At 40.5% G+C, this 22,108-nt stretch overlaps 1 protein-coding gene across 2 annotated transcripts in view; it reads right to left on the bottom strand.

Moving 5' to 3' along the window:
* The window catches only part of LOC126106881 (uncharacterized), a 111,676-nt gene extending 101,404 nt beyond the window's left edge, over window positions 1-10,272 (bottom strand). For both annotated transcript variants that reach the window (XR_007523412.1, XM_049913295.1), the window contains exon 1: window positions 10,050-10,272. Coding sequence is in view for 1 of the 2 variants with exons in the window: in XM_049913295.1 (XP_049769252.1) it covers window positions 10,050-10,069 (20 nt within the window). In the remaining variant the exon portion in view is untranslated. The remainder of the gene's footprint in view (window positions 1-10,049) is intronic.
* Between the last annotated feature and the right edge of the window lie 11,836 nt (window positions 10,273-22,108).

Below are 22,108 nucleotides of genomic sequence, written 5' to 3'. Positions count from 1 at the left end.
GTTTGAACGGCTTCCAAACATTGTATTGATGTCTTGAAACTACGTTCCCACAATGGTGCATGAGGAACCTGTATGGGCACCAAGGAAGACTGACGTCTGGAGGACCCACGATAACCAACCAGCATGTTTCCACTACAGATGACCGGGACATGTGGTGCGCTACTGTCAAGAAAGGCGGCGGATATTTGATGGCACCTGCACCAGAATACAGCAGACCGATCTTAGCTGACAACAGCTCCTGAACAACAAAGCTGAACAAGAAGATGTGGGTGCAGGACGACGTAGGTCACCTTCGCCACAAGCTAGCCGCTATAGAGTACGCTCCCCAACACACTGATCAAGGTCTCCATCGCCGTTTAGAAGCTCCTGCTGATCACCTAACTGCCGTAACCTGGAAAACTAGAGGGTGCGACCTTCCTTGGAGTTGAGGCCGCCGAAGAGAAAAATCCTCTGCCGTCAATCACTACAAAAATGATAGGAAACTATGTCGATAGCCTCATGGATGGCTGACCAGCCCAAGCTCTTGTGGACTCTGGAGCATCATATTCAGTCATTTCGGAGAAGTACCGTCACCAGTTGCAGGAAATCTGTATTCCTCGACAACAAAACATCTCTGCTGAAGGTGGCTAATGGGAAATATGCAAAACCTACAGGTAGATGTGTCATTCATGTTGGTATAAGTGACCATACACAGCCCTTAGAATTCATTGTCTTACAAGAGTGTAGCCATGACGTCATTCTCAGATGGGACTTTTTGAAAGTTTCTCAGGCAATTATAGATTCTGGTCGCTCAAAGATTATGCTAGATGAGATGAGATACTGTGTCATGCCATGCCTCAACCCATGCATCTTTTAGAGAAGCATACCACTGAAGAATAACTTTGTCATCCCAGCCTCTGTCATCTCATTTACGAACTGATCCGGTGAATTGTCTATAGTTAATTGTCACCGAGAACTGCAGATCCTTCCAAGACGCACGTGCATAGCAAACGCTGAGCCGTTTATCGAAGAACAGCTGAACATCTTAGAAACCTCCCATGCAGAGTCTGTGGGCAAAATTAGTGCTACCACTACGAGGCAAGATCTTCTAGCTCGGCTATCACCAGATCTCACTAAGGAACAATAGAAGAAGCTACTTGCCATTCTTCAAGATCTCTCTGAATGCTTCAATCCACAAGTGAAGAGCAAATTACACAAATCGACAGTGAAGCACCGGATTAGCACTGGAGATGATCAACCAATAAGCCAGAGAGCATACCATGTGTCAGCAACAGAACGTTGAATAATTCTTGACAAGGTAGAGAAAATGATTAAGAATGACATCATTCAGCATTCACAGCACCCATGGTCATCAACAGTGGTCCTCGTCAGGAAGAAGGATGGCAGTTGGTGCTTTTGTGTCGATTACAGGAAGCTTAATAAGATAACTAAAAAGGACATTTACCCCCTTCCACGAACTGACGATAAACTAGATTGTCTGAAGGGGGCTAAGTTTTTCTCAACAATAGACATGTACTCAGGATACTGGCAAATCTAAGTAGATGAGGCTGATCGTGAGAAAACTGCAATCTTCACACCTGAGGGCCTGTATGAGTTTAAGGTAATGCTGTTTGGTTTCTGTAATGCATCAGCAACTTTTGAACAGATGATGGATAATCTTCTAATGCACCTGAAGTGGAATATGTGTCTGTTATTTAGATGACACTATAGTGTTCTCAGAGACATCTGATGAACACACAAAAAGACTGAGGGCCGCTTTTAAGTGTCTCCAACAAGGCGGACTGAAACTTAAGTAAAGTGTCTCTTTGGAGACAAAGAAATCAAAATACTTTGACACCTTGCGTCACACGAAGGCGTGCGGCCAGACCCAGAAAAGGTGAGAGTTATAACGGATTCTTATTCCTAAAAGTATTAGAGATGTGAGGAGCTTCCTTGGGTTATGTTCTTATTACCATTGTTTTAGCGAAGACTTTTGCAGCGAAGCCAGGCCACTTCAAGAGTTATTAAAAGCTGACGGTAAATTTATCTGCAGCGGTGCTCAACAAGATTTTTTCGATGTGCTGTAAAAAGCTCTGACTTATCCTGTGCTTTGTATGATGAGAGAGCACATACAGAACTACACACAGATGCCAGTGGGTATGGAATCGGTGCTGTTCTGGTGCAAATTTCGGATGGAAAAGAGAAGGTTATAGCCTATGCTTCTATGACACTTACAAACGCCGAGGGAAACTACTTGACTACAGAAAGAGAATGTATTGCTGTGATCTAGTCCGTGTGCAAATTTTGACAGTATTCTATGGAAGGCCATTCACAGTTGTTAGACCATCATTCATGTTGTTGGCTGACAAGTCTTAAGGATCCAACAGGACGACTCGCCAGGTGGGCACTATGTCTTCAAGAGTATATTACCATAGCGTACAAAAGTGGAAGAAAACACCAAGATGCCGACTGTCTCTCAAGAAACCCTGTGCAAGATCATCAAGCCTTTGATGAAGATTGTCTCACTGCACTCCAGGATGTCTCTGCTAAACAGAAGAAGGACTCCAAGATATCTCAAATTATGCTTGCCTTACAACGGTCCGAGGATGTGAAAGGACAATTTAAGGTAGTTAATGGATTACTTTGCAAGAAAAACTTTGATCTGTTTGGAAAGAGGTGGCTACCAGTTATTCCTAAACACATGCGCTCAGGCGTTCTACAGAAATTCCATCACACACCTGAGGCCAGACATTTAGGATTTATTAAGACCTACGATAGAATCCAAAAGAGATTTTTCTGGCCACGTTTATTTAGGAGTGTCCATCACTGTGTCGCACTGTCTAGAGTGGCAGAGGAGAAAGGCAGTTCCTCAGAAACCACCTGGCCGACACAAACCAATTCCACCAGCCATAACGCCTTTCCAGTGTGTTGGGATTGAACTCCTCAGACGATTTCCAATTTCTGCTAGTGGCAATAGATGGATTATTGTTTGCACTCATTATCTGACACACTATGCCATTACAAAAGCTGTGAAAACAGCTGAAGCATCTGAGGTAGCCAAATTCATTGTGGAAGACATTGTATTAAAACACAGTGCCTCAAGGTTGTTAATTACGGATCAAGGGAAAGTTTCTCAATCGAATCTTATGACAGAGAAACTGTCGGTGTAACATTACTCCTCACATGACGACTGCCTACCATCCACAAACTAACGGGCTTACTGAACACCTTAATAAGACCTTGGCTGACGCACTATCAATGTTTGTCATTGTTGGGCAGAGCAACTGGGATGAGGTGCTACCTTTGTGACATTTGCCTGCAACACCGCCAAACAAGACACCACAGCATTTACGCCATTTTTCCTGGTGCATGGGCATGAGGCGACTACGACGATGGACACTGTGTTTCCGTTACATCCTGATGACGTGGACAACGACTACATCGGCCAGGTGTTAACCAGAGTTGAGGAAGCTCGGCAGTTAGCACGACTCCACACACTGCAGGCTCAAGAAAACGATCGCCGAAGGTATGACGCAAGCCACCACCCTGTTGTCTACCAGCCTGGTGACCTCGTCTCGATCTTCACTCGTGTTGGTCTCTCTGAGAAACTCCTCAGGTGCTATTTTGGACCTTATAAGGTTGTTAGACAGTTGTCCATAGTTATTTATGAAGTTTAAGATTGCGACCTCAACACAAGACGACAAAAGAACAGAGATACGGTCCACGTCCTTCGAATGAAGCCCTACAAGGATCCTGCCACCCAGGGTAAATTTGAAGCTCCAGCAGCAGGCAACAAACGGAAAGGTAACGAAGAGTGCAGCGGCAAAAGAAGTTCTAAGAAGATCACCGCCAGGGCTAGCATCAGTCATTGGGAGTCGGAGTATGCAGGATCGATGACTCATTCCCAGACTAGAACAACAGAACACCAAGACACTGTTCTCTTAAGGAGGGAACAATGTTGCAGAAGAAGCTGAGTAGCACTATGGTGTAGTGGTTACGATACTAAACTCTTGCATGGCGGGTCGCGAGTTCAAAACTCACCTGGACTGTACTATTTTAATTTCTATACTCTGTTCCAGTACATTTTAGAAGTATCCACAAATGTCACGGATCATTTTACTGGAATGTTCTGTAGCTGTATATATACTGCAAGTGTTCTGGCCGGAGGCAGTTCACTCCGCGCTCTTATATGTGCAAGTGCTGAATAAACCGTCATTAAGTGAAGTTAGTGTTCGTCATTCATCTAATTACCCCTTCTTCTACGTGGCAGTATAGTAAAACGTTGCCTAATTACATCTCAGTTTATTCTCAATTAAGCAGCACATAATTACTAGTTCAAAACAATGAAAGTAAAAGCAACGTGAAATTACTGTTGAGAAGGCTGCAGTTTTGTGCACAAATTTGGTCCTCAAGACAGGTGTGTACAGAAGCTCAGAGTAATAACTCTGCACAGGAGCCCAGTAGCCAGTGCCTAGTCTGTACATAAAACTCTGTTATGGTGGATGTATATACTTTTCACTGATAGTGTAGAATAATTTATGTGCTTTTGTTGTGGATGAATCTTAAATCAACTAAAATCATTTTAAAATTTAATAATAAATGAATGTTAAAGAGTAATTGGAATGTAATAAAATGGATGAACAGTGCTCTATTGGACAAAGAGTAAGTGAAGAGTGCCACAAAACAGTTTATGGTTCAGTTTCAAAAAACTTAAAAATTTAATGACTCTGACGAAGATAGACAAACTTTGTTTAAATTATGAATAAGTTCTTCTGTATCATCAGCTCATTAGTATCATGAGAAAAACTTTCTGAAGCACAATCAAATTTTTGGAAAAATGTTCTGATCCACTCAAAGTTCACAAAAAGCCAGGTACTAAAGGTTTGAGGGAAATAAAAGTGCAAGTAAATTGGCTTCCCAAGTGAAAGTTACTGTGATTCTTGGAAATTCCCTGTGCCCAAACTGTTACTCAGAAATACTTACCGTGAACCCAAAAACAGAATCACTAACACTGTTAATGACATTTATATTCCTAATTGGGATGTTATTAGCAAACTGGATTTTGCCTGTTCCAACTCAGAAGTATCTCCTGCTTCGAAAATAAGGAAACTAAGTAGCAGAAAAAGAAAAGCCGCTATTGAAAGCAAGGAACAACAAATTTCAGACAGAATTACAAAAGGCTGTGAATCATGCTTTAATAATGCAGATACCAACAGTATTCTGACAAGGAAGAAATCTTATCTCCAGAACCACCTGACACAGAATATCTGAGCTTAATTGAGTATTAAAAAATTAGAGTTCGATGACACCTAAAAAACAAAAACTTATAAATTTTAAGTTTGCTCCCTGACTCATGGTCAAGTGAAAAAAAGTTCATGGGTTCAGTTTTTTGATGAAGATAAAATAGTAGAATGTGCTCACGTAGCAAAGACAGCAAAAGGATGGTTGTAAATGGAGTTAAAAGTAACAAAGCAGAAACAACTAGCGGACAGCACTGTCAAATTTAAATGAAGTTTATGTAGCCTTCAAAAATGCTCATCCTGAATGTAAAATTGGAAGGCCAAAATTTTGTGACCTTCGCCGTAAGTGGTGTATTTTGGCCAACTCCTCAGAAACACGCTCTGTACGAGTTTGTTTCCTCATTAAATGTCAAAATGATGATCGCAGGTGCAAACTCAATGACATGAACTACTAAGAGTTACTAGATTTAGTGGTCTGTGACACCAATAATTATGACTGCACGATGAGTAAAAGAAATCTGAGGAGGAAATGCCTGACAATGTTGCCTTCAAACAGTGGGTCACAACCAACAGAGCTAAATGATAACAGTGGTTATATCTCAAGAAGAGTGCTCTGAATCTTTAATTGATGACGTAGAAAATCTCAAAAGTAACCACTATGGTTCTAAAATCTGAAGTAAGTTTTTGAAGGGCAAAGCACAACGTTTTAATTTCATGCATAGCCCTAGCTGGTTTTGCAAGGAATGTTACATTTGTGGTTCAAGATGAAATAAATACAAGAGTACCACAGGGTTAATGACCAGGCAACAGTGCATCCACTTGTTCTGTACTTCAAAAATGAGAAAGATGAAGTTTGCAGTTCTTCAATTTGCATTCTATGCAACTAATTTGAGAACAACACTTCGGTTGTCCATGTGTTTCTAAAGTGTAACAGTTTACATGAAAAAGTTGCCTAAGGTTGAGAAGCTCATACTTTTTCAGATGGAAGTGGTGGTCAATATACCAACAGAGAGAATTTTCCAAATCTTTGCAACTACGAAGTAGATTTCAGGTTGGAGGCCGAATGGTGCTTTTTTGCCTCTTGCCATAAGTAAAAATGCATGTGATGAAAGAAGAGGTACAACAAAATGCGAAGTGATTAAAGCCAGCCTACAAAAAATGACCAAAGACCAAATTCTTACAACAGAAGATATATGTATGCCTTTTGCAAGAATAAATTAAAGGCATAACCTATTTTCTTATCAAGGCAGAAGAGGAAGTTGTTAGTCCTAATTAAAACAATACTTCAAACCAGATTTGAAAACTGTATAGCGATAAAACAAGGAATTTAACAATTTCCTTGGCATTGCAGAAAACTTGGTTCGGTGCTAGGTAATATCAGAAACCAAAATTTATGAGGATCATTGTGTCAGTAAAATTTAACATTCAATGGCACAGTGGCAAGTGTATGTGATGGGCAATGGTGGCTTGCATAGATTGAAAGAACAAGTTTGTAAAACAATCATGTTTTTATGCATATTTATCACCCTGCTGGCCCTAGGATGTTGTTCAAGACATGTACTAGTGACAGTTTGGGTACCAATGAAAAACATACTAAGGAAGCTTTCAGTGCTTGAACTTACCACAGCAACTACGAGATCTTATTTTGTATCACAGAAGTTGTCTGAAGACATGTGTTCTTAACAATTAACACTAGGACTAGGAAGCAACACCTCTCAAAGTATGTTAACTGAAAATATTTATTTTACATCATTCAGGATAATATAAGTAATTTTTTGAGTTTCAGCATATAGTTCAGTACCTTAACTTCAATGATAATTGATTACACCTAGCAAATATCACATATGAATTAGGCAACAGTCATAAAATCAATTGCAGTCTAATGTGCATTATCTTATCATTTTCAAAAATTCGTATCACAATCAAATATCACAATCAAATATCAAAGTTGAATTTTTGGCAGTTCTTTGATGTCATAAGTGTACAAAATTTGCGAAAGTTAATTTATGTTCAGTCCCACCAGAGATAATTAGCCCCAAACTTTACAAAATTAAGGTTTTTGAAATTTCAAAAATTTTGAAACAATTAAGGAAACATTTGTGTCATTGCTCCATATAAGTCTGGTAGCGGAAATACGGAAGCGTCCGATCCCGCCCGTCTGCTTTGACCCATGACGTCACAAATATGGCGGAAACGACCGTACACCACGATTCCAATATGGCGCATATAAAGTCGGTACGTACACATTATGGGGACGAAAATACATCGAAAAACAAACGCACACACTTTCCACAAAAAGCCTAATGACACTAACGGGACAAGGGCGGGAAATGAGGTGTTTTTGGGTGGGGGGCAAACTAAATATAAACAAATTTAGACACCCACCTCCATACAAAACCACGAAAAAAACCGACATCACAAAACTCCCCAAATACCATTAAACACTATCATTTGGAATCGGACACTTCCCTTGACCTATATCGCTCAACAGCAGCTCCCGATCCCATAAATTAGGATCAAACACTTCCTTTGGCCTATATAGCACAAAAACATCTCCTGATACCAATACACAGCCACACATTGGGATCGAACACTTCCCTTGACCTGCACACTGTTCATTTTATCCGTCATATCCATTCCTGAACAAAAACAACAACCGATTAATTTTGCTTAAATTACCACACGACGTACAACGAACAACACTAAATTAACCTTCACACAAAATCGTTAACTCACTGAAACGAATTCCACTACAAACACAGCCGACACTAACAATTCTGGATAATGAGCAGAAGCAAGCTGAGTCCATTACACCACACAAACGAAAACCCTGAACATACCACCAGAGAGCTCAACAAACCACAACATAACGACATCTACAAACACGCCACAGTTACAAACCAAACTCCGCGCCGTCACGTCGTCACACACGACAACACCCTTACGTCACGGGTCAAAGCCGACGCTTGGTATCGGACGCTTCTGTCAACCCCTGGTAGCTTATGATATCTAACTAGGGAAAAAAAACTTAAATCACTCCCTGGTTGTTATTTTTGAGTCTAAAACATTGATTTTTCTAAAAAACTTTGGAGGTCATATTGACTGGTTATTTTTCAATTTAAGGTATTTTTCAGTAATAAACCTGCAATATTGAAATTTAACCCATATCCAAATTAATGTTAATGTCTCCAAATCGAAAACTGTTGTGCACGTGTTGTCACCACTCAATAAGGCTGCAACATAGTTAACTGTTTTGAACTTCTCAATTACAGAGTAATCACACATAAAAACCAAAATATTTAAAAACAGTCATGCAACCAACTTAAATTTTATGGGATCACTTATAAGATATGCAAAATAAAAGCTGCAAATCACTAGTACAGGCGAGTTTGTTCAATACTGTCCTATTACCAGCTTACAAAAAATGTTTTACCGAAGTCAGCATATAACAGAAGTATGAAAGTAACACTGCTACAAAATCAGTACAACAGAAATTACTGTAAAAAATTCTTTATTGCACAAATATACAACGAAACTGCACTTCAAACAATAACATACCCACAACATAAGTGCCTCCACCTGGGTTACAAATCTTGGCACACATTAAAATTTATTAATGTGTGCCTAAACCAAACTGTCAGTGCAATCGTTTAGTTTGAACCAAAAGTAATTTCATATCAGATTTGAAGACCATTTACATGAATCAACAAGATCTTATACTTTTTTCCTTGGTACAGTATACATGACTGGTTAATATTGAAACACAAAAGTATCTTTAACAGGGTTCTAGCTGGAATACGCTATCCTCGACAATTAAAACTGTTTGATTAACCAGCGTTCGTACCACTGCACAGTTTAGGAACACTCAGGTAAACATCTGTTGAGCCGAGTGTTTGCGCAACATGAGTGATTAGTTACCGAGAAGTCAGAGCTGAAAAATAAATTACGTCCATTTGAACATTCTCAAGAAGTTAACCTACTCATATTTTTGGGGCACTGTTTTAGCATTTAACTGGAAAATATACTGCACAAATGGAATTTTAACGTTCATACTGAAACTCTGTGAAGCAAGTTTTGACCTCTGACGATTAATATAACCTCAAAGCGTGTTAAATGTCCAAAGGGTTTTATTGCATACAACAACTATCATCAAACAGCGAAGAACAAAAAGCAGTAAAGATATCAGTTTCAGGGCAAAAACCATTTGCCCATTTTACGAGAGACTAAGAATCCTAGTATTGTCGCCATTTTGGATTTCGTTGTTCATGAATTCAAGATTTTCGTATTTTAAATATAAAGATTTTTTACTACCCTCGCAATTAAGAATTTACATAGAAATTAATTTTCTGTGTACCTTTTAAAATACATGCATTGACTCGTCAACAATAACTTTGGCCACAAAGAATGCGTTTTACTTCAACGCAACCTGTTTTCCAACTTTCGAGGCGACTTGTCTAATATGTTAAGTGCGAATGGAACTAAACAACTTCTAAGTTTCCGTTCTCAGTGGCTGTTAACTGGTACTGTAATTTATCGCAATCTGAAAATATGGTTTTGATTTATTTGTTGGCTGCAGGCGCACATAAACGTACACCTCGATATAGTCGAAAATATATTTCCAAAAGCGGTTTAGCATACACAGTTTATAGGCATAGCGATTGAAGTTCCCAAGAGATTAGTATACAAACACTTCCTTATTCAATACATCACATACAGCTACTTAAAGTAATAGATTTTTACACATTACTGTCCTTAAAACTACGGTATATCGCTTCTCAGACCTGCTTAGATCAAAGTATTTATGTACCGAGAAATTATCAGCTTAATTACCTTTCCTTTGAAGTATCCATGAGGCGAGTTATCAGTAGATTACACAGTTTCTAGATGTATACTCAAATTTATTAAACCATTCTAACCATAGCAAGAGAATTTCAAAACAAGACTTCAAATTCGTCGTCACAGCTCAACGCAAATCAACATAGCTATACAGTTCCAAAGCAGTTCACATTCCTCATCATAACCTAAAAGATACGTATCAACTCTGCGCGTGCTGTGGATATCGTACAGAGAGTATAAAACAAAAGAGATGCAACTCCTATCTCAAGGGTTCTCTCACATTCAATAATATCACAGTCTAAAGGCCCGTCCACACGCAACGATCTGTCTGCGCAAATGTCTGTGCACATTACATCTGCGCAGACAGATCGTTGCGTGTGGATAGAAGATTTGCACTAATCTCAGGTGTGTGCAAACCTGGAAGTTGGAGTTGGAGGTTTGAGGGAAACCTCTCAAATCTGTGGGTTCAAACCACATCTGCGCAGACAAGTTGGAGCGTGTGGACAGGAGATCGCCGCAAATCTGGCGCGAAACAGCTGTTTGCTCAGTCTAGTGTTTGTATTTGTGCGCACAGGGCATTAAAATGGCTGATACTCGTCAGTGTTCTCGAGAGTTTGTAAGTGAATTCATTGAAATATATAGAAACCACCCATGTCTGTGTAAGATTAAAGTAAAGAATATAGTGACTGAGACAAAAAGACAGCAGCATACAATGCTCTAATTGAAAAATTGCGGGTATTATTTCACTCAACTCTTGTTTCGATACTGCAGTTGAAAATTCCAAATCCTTGTAGCTCCTTCCTGTTACTAGGAATCTTAATGTTACCGCCAGCCGTTCATGAGGAGAAATTGCCCTTCTCTATACAAGTATTTTTTCTCATAATATGAGGGGTTACAAGCTTTAAGAGATAATTATAGGTTTCGACATCCATCCGCAAATAATTTCGCCAGTCGTTAGGTTCGCCCTGCAACTCTCGCAGTAAATTTACGTGAGAAAACTGCTTTCGCTTTAGCAGCTACTGTCTATACCATTTTGTCCACTTTCTCTGTTTCCTGCCGTTGGTCTGAATCTTTTTTGCAACACAAGTTGCGAACACAGACCACGACAGAACTTCCTCCATTTCTATATTTCAAAATAACTGAATTAAATTTTTGACGTTTACGGGGAGCGTAGTCGCTTGCCATTGATATTTCTTTTCTACACCGACAGATGGCGGGCGAGTAATAGATTGGGGTTTGTGTCGTGTGAACACACCACATTTGCAGCAATCTTTTGCATGTACAGACATCTGCGCCGATGTCTGCGCAGACAGATCGTTGCGTGTGGACCGGGCTTAACAGTCGCGACACTTCGTCTCGATTTTGTTGCCTACAGTGCCAGCAGCGCCCAAAGCGGCCGGTAGGTTGAACTATGAGTTCGGCGCGATCGTGATAGCAAATAGTGGTTGTTTATTTTGATTCATACAATGGTTTTTACCATCGGGAGCATTTGTAGCGCAATAAATTGCAGCAACAATAGGAAGAAGACACCATAGCTGTCTTTTTTTTTAGGTTTCCTAAGGATCCTGAGAGGTATATACCATCATGTTACTAAACTGTATCGTCAGGATTCACTTGCTACACTATATATGTATAAATGATGAATGTTTCGTTTTAGGAGCAGAAAATGGCTAGTTAATAACAGACGAGAAGACTTTATGAAGAAAGACCCAGTTTATCTGTATTATAATATTATGTTTTGTTCGCTACATTTCGAACAAAACCAGTTCATGAACGCAGACAATAACAAACTCGTGTGGAAAGCAGTACCCACACTGTTTGACATTCCAAATAAGCCACCTCAACTGACGATGAAGAGGAAACTGCCACAAAGATTCGACAGTCAATCTAAAGCAGTAAAACAGTCCTATGACACAGAAGCAGCCAGTTCAACTCTCCATGTATCAGTGCCAGATTCGTGTGAATCATCAATACAGACCTGCTTTGACTATGAAGTGGTTAGAATAAGTGCAGCTGTTAGTGTCTTACAAAAGCGTGTTAAGTGTTAGAATGTGCAGATCGCTAGACTTCGAGCGAAACTATTACGGGACAAGGAAAGTGCCAGCAGACAGCGACAGAAACTGTATCAGAAGGATCAAGTGAACAAGGACAAACGAATGTTGAAGACTATAGGATACCAATATTTAAAAAAAGATGCCCTTGACTTGTTGTTAAGCCAGATTAGCATGCCATTGAAAGAGAAGAGAAACGTGCTGCAAGATGGAAACTGTTGATCAAGATATCTGTTAAAGTGAGACTCGTTTATCGGCTCAATTATTGGAATCAAGACTTAGTTTCTAACAACAAGAAAGCAAATAAGATACTGAAGAAGTTGGCTCATTTGGGCTGCTGATTTCTTTGGTATGTATTTCATTCACTTCTGTTGTTAGCCACTTCATTTTCCTTGCTTCTTTCGTGTGATGACATTATTTTGTTAGCACCTTGTTCACTGACAGATTGTTTGAAAATTATTCAAATACTTGGTTTTTCGTGAAATGTAATGTAATCAGCTCATTATAATGTTTTCAGTATATTTCTCCCACTATTTGACAGTTGCTTGTCCCACTTAGAATAATATAAAGATGAAGGTCGTACTTCTGGCAACAGACGACAATGACAAACACAGTAGGCCTACAGAACGATAAACGAGCTGTCGATCGCTTTTGCATGTAGAGGTACATGTCTGTGCTTCTTACATGTGAATCTGTGTGTTCATATTCTTTTGATATCAACGTGGTAAGCTGCAATTCTGTCCAATGTCACAAGTGCTTCTTCACGAATGTGTTGTAGCTTGCCACTCTGTTCATGGTTTTTGTCCATACTTGCGCTTATTTTAGAATCATTTTTAGAAACATATATGCCTTCTGATACTACACAAACTCTTTGAGGCAAGAAAATAACTCAGATAATTCGGAAATTACGTAGGAAACAGATGCAAACAAACATTATGCTTACGACGCGTCTGACATTCACCTTACCTGCCACTTGGAGCGCTAGTGTCGCTCCATCTGTCAAACGGCAACAACTTTTACAACAGTGAGTGTCGCGACTGTTATGTTAGACTGTGATAATATAGCCAAACTGTCAAGTGTATTATCTGTATGAGGGCGCGTATTGACATATTATTGTAAGTAGAAATATTGACGAACAGTATTGAAGACCCTCAAAATTTCTCAGTATTGTCAATACCTACATACTGAACATGTGAGGTCAACTGTTGACTGACAATTCCTCCTTCAGATGTTGCAGAGATTCATGAACAAGGTACACGATGTCAGTGTGCACTGTTTATGTTTTCATTTCGCCATTGTTTATATCATACTTCAGATGCAATTTTAAATAATCTTTTAATAAAAAAATTAATATTACTATGGAAGGGTAAACATTCTGTATGTGCCACTTTAGAATGATTAATGGAGGTCACTGCTTACTTTATTAATTTGAAAATACAGTATAAATTGGTGAATTACGTACCAGTTTGGAAAATTGTACCCACTTCGAAAATTACGCCACATATCTGCCGTGACAGAAGTCTGGAAAAATGTTTCCACTTCGAAAATTACATCATACACTCCTGGAAATGGAAAAAAGAACACATTGACACCGGTGTGTCAGACCCACCATACTTGCTCCGGACACTGCGAGAGGGCTGTAAAAGCAATGATCACATGCACGGCACAGCGGACACACCAGGAACCGCGGTGTTGGCCGTCGAATGGCGCTAGCTGCGCAGCATTTGTGCACCGCCGCCGTCAGTGTCAGCCAGTTTGCCATGGCATACGGAGCTCCATCGCAGTCTTTAACACTGGTAGCATGCCGCGACAGCGTGGACGTGAACCGTATGTGCAGTTGACGGACTTTGAGCGAGGGCGTATAGTGGGCATGCGGGAGGCCGGGTGGACGTACCGCCGAATTGCTCAACACGTGGGGCGTGAGGTCTCCACAGTACATCGATGTTGTCGCCAGTGGTCGGCGGAAGGTGCACGTGCCCGTCGACCTGGGACCGGACCGCAGCGACGCACGGATGCACGCCAAGACCGTAGGATCCTACGCAGTGCCGTAGGGGACCGCACCACCACTTCCCAGCAAATTAGGGACACTGTTGCTCCTGGGGTATCGGCGAGGACCATTCGCAACCGTCTCCATGAAGCTGGGCTACGGTCCCGCACACCGTTAGGCCGTCTTCCGCTCACGCCCCAACATCGTGCAGCCCGCCTCCAGTGGTGTCGCGACAGGCGTGAATGGAGGGGCGAATGGAGACGTGTCGTCTTCAGCGATGAGAGTCGCTTCTGCCTTGGTGCCAATGATGGTCGTATGCGTGTTTGGCGCCGTGCAGGTGAGCGCCACAATCAGGACTGCATACGACCGAGGCACACAGGGCCAACACCCGGCATCATGGTGTGGGGAGCGATCTCCTACACTGGCCGTACACCACTGGTGTGATCGTCGAGGGGACACTGAATAGTGCACGGTACATCCAAACCGTCATCGAACCCATCGTTCTACCATTCCTAGACCAGCAAGGGAACTTGCTGTTCCAACAGGACAATGCACGTCCGCATGTATCCCGTGCCACCCAACGTGCTCTAGAAGGTGTAAGTCAACTTCCCTGGCCAGCAAGATCTCCAGATCTGTCCCCCATTGAGCATGTTTGGGACTGGATGAAGCGTCGTCTCACGCAGTCTGCACGTCCAGCACGAACGCTGGTCCAACTGAGGCGCCAGGTGGAAATGGCATGGCAAGCCGTTCCACAGGACTACATCCAGCATCTCTACGATCGTCTCCATGGGAGAATAGCAGCCTGCATTGCTGCGAAAGGTGGATATACACTGTACTAGTGCCGACATTGTGCATGCTCTGTTGCCTGTGTCTATGTGCCTGTGGTTCTGTCAGTGTGATCATGTGATGTATCTGACCCCAGGAATGTGTCAATAAAGTTTCCCCTTCCTGGGACAATGAATTCACGGTGTTCTTATTTCAATTTCCAGGAGTGTATATCTGCAGTGACTGGCAAGAGGTCTGCGGAACGCATGTCAGTTTCACCTAATTATCATAAAGCCTAGAAAGAATGTTTTATGTTAATTGTCATAACAATTCCTTGCCAGGCAGATATAACTGCTTCACATGTTTCTATAGAACTTTTCTAATTGTGTTCGCTGATATTACAAAACTAAACATCGACCATTATAAAGACATACATGTCATCAGAAATATTAAAGTTACGCTTAATCTCTTGATGACTGCGATAGTCTCTCTCCCTAACGTATATTGCTTCTCTATTTTATCTCGCGTTTATAATGATAACTTGTCATAAAATGCAGGACTCATCGGAAAATGAGTTATGAAACCTTTTGAGTCTAGGGTTCTGATTCACCTCGACATATCCACCTCGATTATTCTCGAGAAGACAGGAGTGCATAACGTGCCGAAATTCATGACGTAGTCGAAAGCCACGATTCCAACCTTCAAAATCCTGATGGCATCCAAGGTGTGGCTGATTTCTTACAACACACCATCTCGGATGCAATTTTCAACCATATCTGACTCCAGAATCTCTAATACGGCCGTCCTACTCTCCCTCCATGCCCTCTCGTCCAGCTCCAAGAATCTCATCGTGTATACAGAGAATTCCTTCGTACTGGTGACCAAGACACACTCACATGCCACCGACCGCTCCAGCAACATGTTTGCAGTTACTTACAAGCCAAATGACGTTAGGAATAGCACATGACACACACAAAACTAAACAAAATATCTATAAACTCCAGAAAATATTGGAAAGCATTTCTTAGACTCATCAGAAACAACTCAACTTCCATCTATTGCATCCTAAAAAACAACAGACCACTTCCAGAAAACATCACCAAAGCCAATAACTTCACATTCTACCTGGAAGACACATTTATCACCCTACATGATTCCAACTTTGATTACACGATGGACCTGTACACGAATGAATGTGCCAACACAACTATCCCACCTCTCACACTGAACTTTCAGTACTTACACAGCACTCCAGAAACAGTGCTAAACACGCCAATGACAGCCGACAGAATTACACAAGCATTTAGTACAAAGCGAAACACTTCACTTGGTCACAATACAGTTAGCTGGCACTACCTAACGAATGTCCCAGAGCTTATCACGACACCCTTGCCATCCTTTACAATATCATCCTCAACACAGATGACTACCCAGAGCTGTGGAAAATATCTAGAATCGTCCTCTTCCTGAAATCTGGTAAACCACCCTCACAGACATCATGTCGACAGCCTCAGGTCAGTTTTCAGCAAAAAACTTTGAAGCCATTGTTACCTAGTGAATCTGTCAGCACCTTGCAGTCCACTTAACCATTCCAAGTATTCAGTGTCGCTTTTCTCCCAACTATTCCATCGACAACCAACTCTTTTGTCTTACCCAACTAATCTCCCATAAACTGAATAAATGGAAGTCTACCATAATTGTCTCTCTGCATATCCAAGATGACGTTGTATGGGTATGTCATTCAGGAATGCTCTTCAGGCTACAAACCTATGCACTCCCAGTTAACTATGCCCACCTTATAGTGCACTTCCTTCACCACCGTCATACATATGTTATTATCAATCACACCTGTCCCACATCTTTCATCCCACTCCAGGTGTACCTCAAGAATCTGTTTTTTCACCCCTCCTTTACATCCTGTACGCTGGAGACATTCCCAAACCACCACCCCCAATATACCTCCTGCAATATGCTGATTACACTACGTACCTTGCCATTCACCACAACCTTCAAGTCTCCCATAGCACTCTATAGTACCACTTGAATTTCTTGGTTGAGTGATGTCATATGTGAAAACTTCAAACAAATCCACATAAAAGCCAAGCCACCATCATTGGTCGCACCACTTGGCATGTCCATCGTCCTGATTTCCATCTCTCGATCTTCAACTAACCGATCCATCTGACTAACAAAGTAAAATAGTTAGAACTAACTCTTCACAGAAAACTAACATGGAACACAAATCTCCTTACCACCATACAGAAAGCCCAATAACGACTAAAACTACTAACAGACCATACATGGGGTGTACATCCTTCTACCATCATCCTCACATGTAAATCCCACATTCGTCCCACCTTAACTTATGCCACCAATGCCTGGATCTCTTACCTTGAAATCCTGGAAAGACATTCATTCATCCTCGCCTTCTGCATTCGCCTACCTTCCCCATTTCACATCTTTTGCCAACTCATCCACTTCTCACACTTCCTTCTCTTTCTAGAGCGCCTTCAGATTCGATACATTAATCACAAAATCCAGTCCCAACACCCAGTTTATCATGCACTAGTAACCGGCCCAGGTGCCCTCCTGCACCACTACATCCCTATTCCACCTTACATGCACGCTCATGCTTTATCCATTCTCTCCCACCAGAATTTTGACCAAGTCCCATTCCTCAACAATGAAATCTGGCCCGAGGTATACCCATCGTTCCGCTCCTAATCACAACGCTCCAGCTAACACCATTCTTCCATTTTCTCTTTCCCCCTTCATCTATCTTGCCAGCTTCTTATCGCTACCTGTGGTTCTACAGGCCCTCATAGTCATACTCATCATTGCTTCTACACAATGATCATTTTTTCATGTATCACATAGCATCACCATTACGCTACAGTATTATCCCCATTCATCAGTGACTACATTTTAACTGTAACATAAAATCGTCAAATGAGGTTTAAAAATCATCAATATTTTCCAGCCATATCTATTTTACAAGAACCTCATTTACTGCCTTTTGTTTTTATGCACAAATCGTCAATATCGTTCACCAATGGGTTTTTTACAAAATCATCCATTATTGTCATCTTTTTATATATTTTAACTGTCTTTTAATTACAGTTTATGTAACCTTTGGATGAAGAGCAGTTTTCATCTGCTGACAGACCATCCTCTTAGTAGGGAATTGAAATAAAAATGAAAGAAAAAAACTATGATTCTGATTTCAGTCAGTGAATTAACATGTCACGAGTTGGTCATTTTTTTCAACCATTTTTGAATCCATTTCCCCTTTCTCATTGTTTCATACTGCTTGCATACTACAGCTAACACAATTTCAACATACGCTTCCTTTTGGTTCTTCAACATCTTAACCTTTAAAAATAGCGGTGTCGGCTGATAATTTTTGTTAGTATTATTGTCAGTGTGAGGTCGCTTCCATATATTGAAGGTTTGATAAACAAGTATTGCCAATGAATATCAAACATGTACAGAGCTCTTCAAAGAAAACTCAGGATGTAATAACCACAATATTATGAAAAGGATAGATTTCTGCTCACTATACAGTGGAGAGGCTGAGTCGCAGGCTGGTACATCAAAAAAGTGTTAAACAAGTTGGTTATCGACCAAAGCACATCCTTCCAAATTAGACAAAACACACGCATTCCCACAAGTATAACTGACACACAGATGACCACTTTATCTGGTCACCAAGGCCAGACTGTGAGCAACTGCACACAATAGAAGAAGTATGTAGCGGGACTTTGAATTTCGCCGCGCTACACTCGTTCCCTCAGGTAAAAATATCCCGTCGCAGCGGTATGAGCGCTCGACAGCAGAGAAACTACTAAAATTGTAACTCTTTTTTTTGTTTTCGATTCGTTTCTTAATTGTCTCTTGATAGCCAGAGCTTAAGGCAGACGTGATCTGATGAAGATGTTAAAAAAACTTATTAGCTAGTCTTGATCTGATTTTAATGTGTAGACATGTTGTGGAAATTGTTAAGAAATTCGGAGGATGGAAGAAGCAAAGTAAATTAAATTGCATACAGTATCAAGATGATTTTAATTGGTATAAATTAGTGATTCCTGGACTATTGCAAGATTTTGGAGCAGACTTTTCACGCAGAAATGAAGGAGATTTTTGAAGACCTGGACGCCGCCCAAAAGAAGACAAGTTAACCTGGTAAAGGATGATCTCTCATCTACGCCACTTCCCCCTGTCAGTTACATTCTGTTATTCTCTGTTTCTTTTCAGTAAGTTTTGTAGTGGAAATTGGTTTAACTTTTGCTCAAAAACGCCACAAGGACCACCCCAACTATAGCTTTTCTGTAATACGAAGTCCTATTTGCTTTTCATTCTTTCCCTTTTTTTTTCACGGTCATTTACGATATTAAAACCCCTTTTTTATTCACCATTTTTTCCCACATTTTCAACCTTTTTTTCTTTTTCTTTTATTCTCTCTTTTCTTTTTTTATTAACTGCTACAACGGGCTCCCGCGACAGGACGCAATTTTCGGATGTGTCGTTTTTGAGCAAATTTGAAACTTTAATTTGTATTTTTTCCCAACAGAGAATAACCAAAAATCCTGAAGTTTAAAGGGTAACGAAAACACCAACTTTGTTGTACCTAAGCAAATGATCATACAACGATATTGGAAAGAATTTTTGTAACTAATTCAATCTGTTTTCTTTTCATGGCATATATTGATGCAAAACTGTTATTTTGAGACCTTTTGGTGATTATCCGATGGAGATGTATTAAGAAAATCCATATTTTGACGAATACGATTTATGCAGAAGTGTTTGACCAGCCGCTGCAGGACAGAAAATTTAATGGTGAGTCACACAATTATGTTTCATTCAAACATTCAATAGCCAACTGCAGAATCCATTTTTCCCTTTCCACGCATCCTGTAGTTTTCTTCTAGATTTTTCCAAAATTATTTATCTCTATTGTAGTTTGTGGTAATTATAGTATTGTTGTAGCATATGAAGATCGTGAATTTGACCGCCAGTCATTTGTTACAAAAAATTTTGTCCGCCCTGCTGCATCTTTCTCAATCATTGTTTGCAATAGAGCAATCATTTACATTGACGAGAAAATATTTCAATCTAAATTTGAGTCAAATCTTTATTAATCAGACTTATATTATTCCCTTTTTGACTTACTATTATACATCCTATTACAATGGAACGCGGTAAGGTAGAGATAGTTTCGGCAGATGAGTTAAGTGAAGTAGATTCATCTTTCAACCAACAAGAAAGTCCGCATTTCCCTCCATGGACGAGTTCACAGATCAATGCAATGATTTTGTCTCAAACTCGCAACATTTGTGATAATACACAGATGGTGACTTTAAATGACCAAATGTGGAATGGATGCGAGACTAGACCGTCAGCGCCATTGTTAACATCGATGTCAGAACCGAATATGAGACAAATTCAGCAATGTGACACAAATCGGACACAGGAGACTGACAAACTGGACCGACTATTAGAGTTATTTGCAGACATGAAACGAGACGTTAGTCAGAAAATTGACATATTAAACCACATTATGACCGAAAATTTTGAACGAACAACAAAACAGATGACAGAATTAAATAACACCACTCAACAGCTCAGCCAGCGATTTGAGACATTGTCCGACCGAGTCACTAAACAGGAAGAAACTTTGGTTACATTCATACATGAAACAAAAAACAATATCACCTGATGTGAGAATCAGTTAACTCAAATAGTTAATGTGCAGCGGGAAGTGAACACCGGTGTGGAAGAGTTAGCTCAGGCCCACACTTCAGCTAGCTCCACCCAAGAAAAGCTGACTGAAGAAGTGGGAAACATTACCCAACAGCTCACAATGGTAGTTCTTGTACAAACCCACCTCAAAGAAAAGATAGAAAAATTAGAAGACCGAGCGGACCTCGCGTCACTAAACAACGACACCAACATGGCCGAAAGAATCGTACATGAATGTAAATTGTGTGACGACTATCTGGACAAAAAAACTTGAAACAATTACAGAGGACATACTTTCAAAAACAAAGACATATGTTAAAGACGAGACAAAACACATAGAAGACGAAGTGACAAAATTACGAGACAATGTTGTGCCGAGTTTGGCGATTGCTGCAAACGTATCGATAGGAAACGACAAAACAGCTAAAACCATGGCTAATGACACAGACAGAACACCTATTGTGAAATCACCTATTTCCAATCAAAATTACAATGTGGAGCTTTCTTTTCCACCAAACGAGCAATATTACGGTATGACACCTAGAGTAGCAAGTGACACAAACTACGTCAATACAGTTATGCCAACCGGCATGGCCGATGACACATTTGTAAGACATGGGCATTTCCAGACATTTTCCAGTGAGGACAAGCACAAAGTCCACCCTATTGTGTTTATTAGATCATTTGACGGTGTTTTTCCACGTAGTTGGTCAGAAGTCGATAAAATCAGATACGTCACCAATCTCATGAGAGGACGAGCAGCTAAGTGGGGTGCCGCTATGAAACGGCGGTGCCTTACGTTTGAACAGTTCGAACAAGCCTTCTTGGACGAATTCTGGTCCAAGAATGAGCAACAGAGTCTAAGGAGAGAAGTGTGCAACCTCGAGACCTATGACCCTAAAAAAGAGACATTAAGACAATACTTTGAGAGGTACCTAGACAAGACACTGTACTGGTCCAAACCAGCTGACTTGCCAGCGATAATTGACACTTTAAAGAGCCACTTACCCTTTCCATACCGAGACAGATTAATAGGAGTGCCAGAGAATGACGTTAAGACTTTCTTAAACTTCTTAGATCAAATGGACGTAGTTTACAGGGGCGATTCACGCCATTCAAATTTTACTCATATTAGTAACCAAAATCAGCACCCACCCCAAAGGAACCGTAGTGACGGTGGTTGGTGGAACCATCTGTCCGCGCTGCGACACAATACGATGCCTGCACGCGAAACATATTCAAATGGAAACGTGTATGACAGTAGGAACAACCGCAGAAATTCGTGGAATAATAATAATAACAATAATTATCACCCATATCAAAATGGTAACTACAAGCAAAATGAAAATTACAGACAGTACAACAATAACAACAACAATAGGAGACGTGTGAATAACCGGTACAACCTGGGCTACTTTGACAGGAACATGACATATAACAGACATAATTACCACCAAAACAACAACAATCCCAACAATCAGCGACAGAATATGTGGAACACACAAAATTCA

This window comes from Schistocerca cancellata, chromosome 10 (genome assembly GCF_023864275.1).
Source record: "Schistocerca cancellata isolate TAMUIC-IGC-003103 chromosome 10, iqSchCanc2.1, whole genome shotgun sequence".
NCBI lineage: Eukaryota > Metazoa > Arthropoda > Insecta > Orthoptera > Acrididae > Schistocerca > Schistocerca cancellata.
This window is presented reverse-complemented; position numbering and strand designations above follow the sequence as displayed.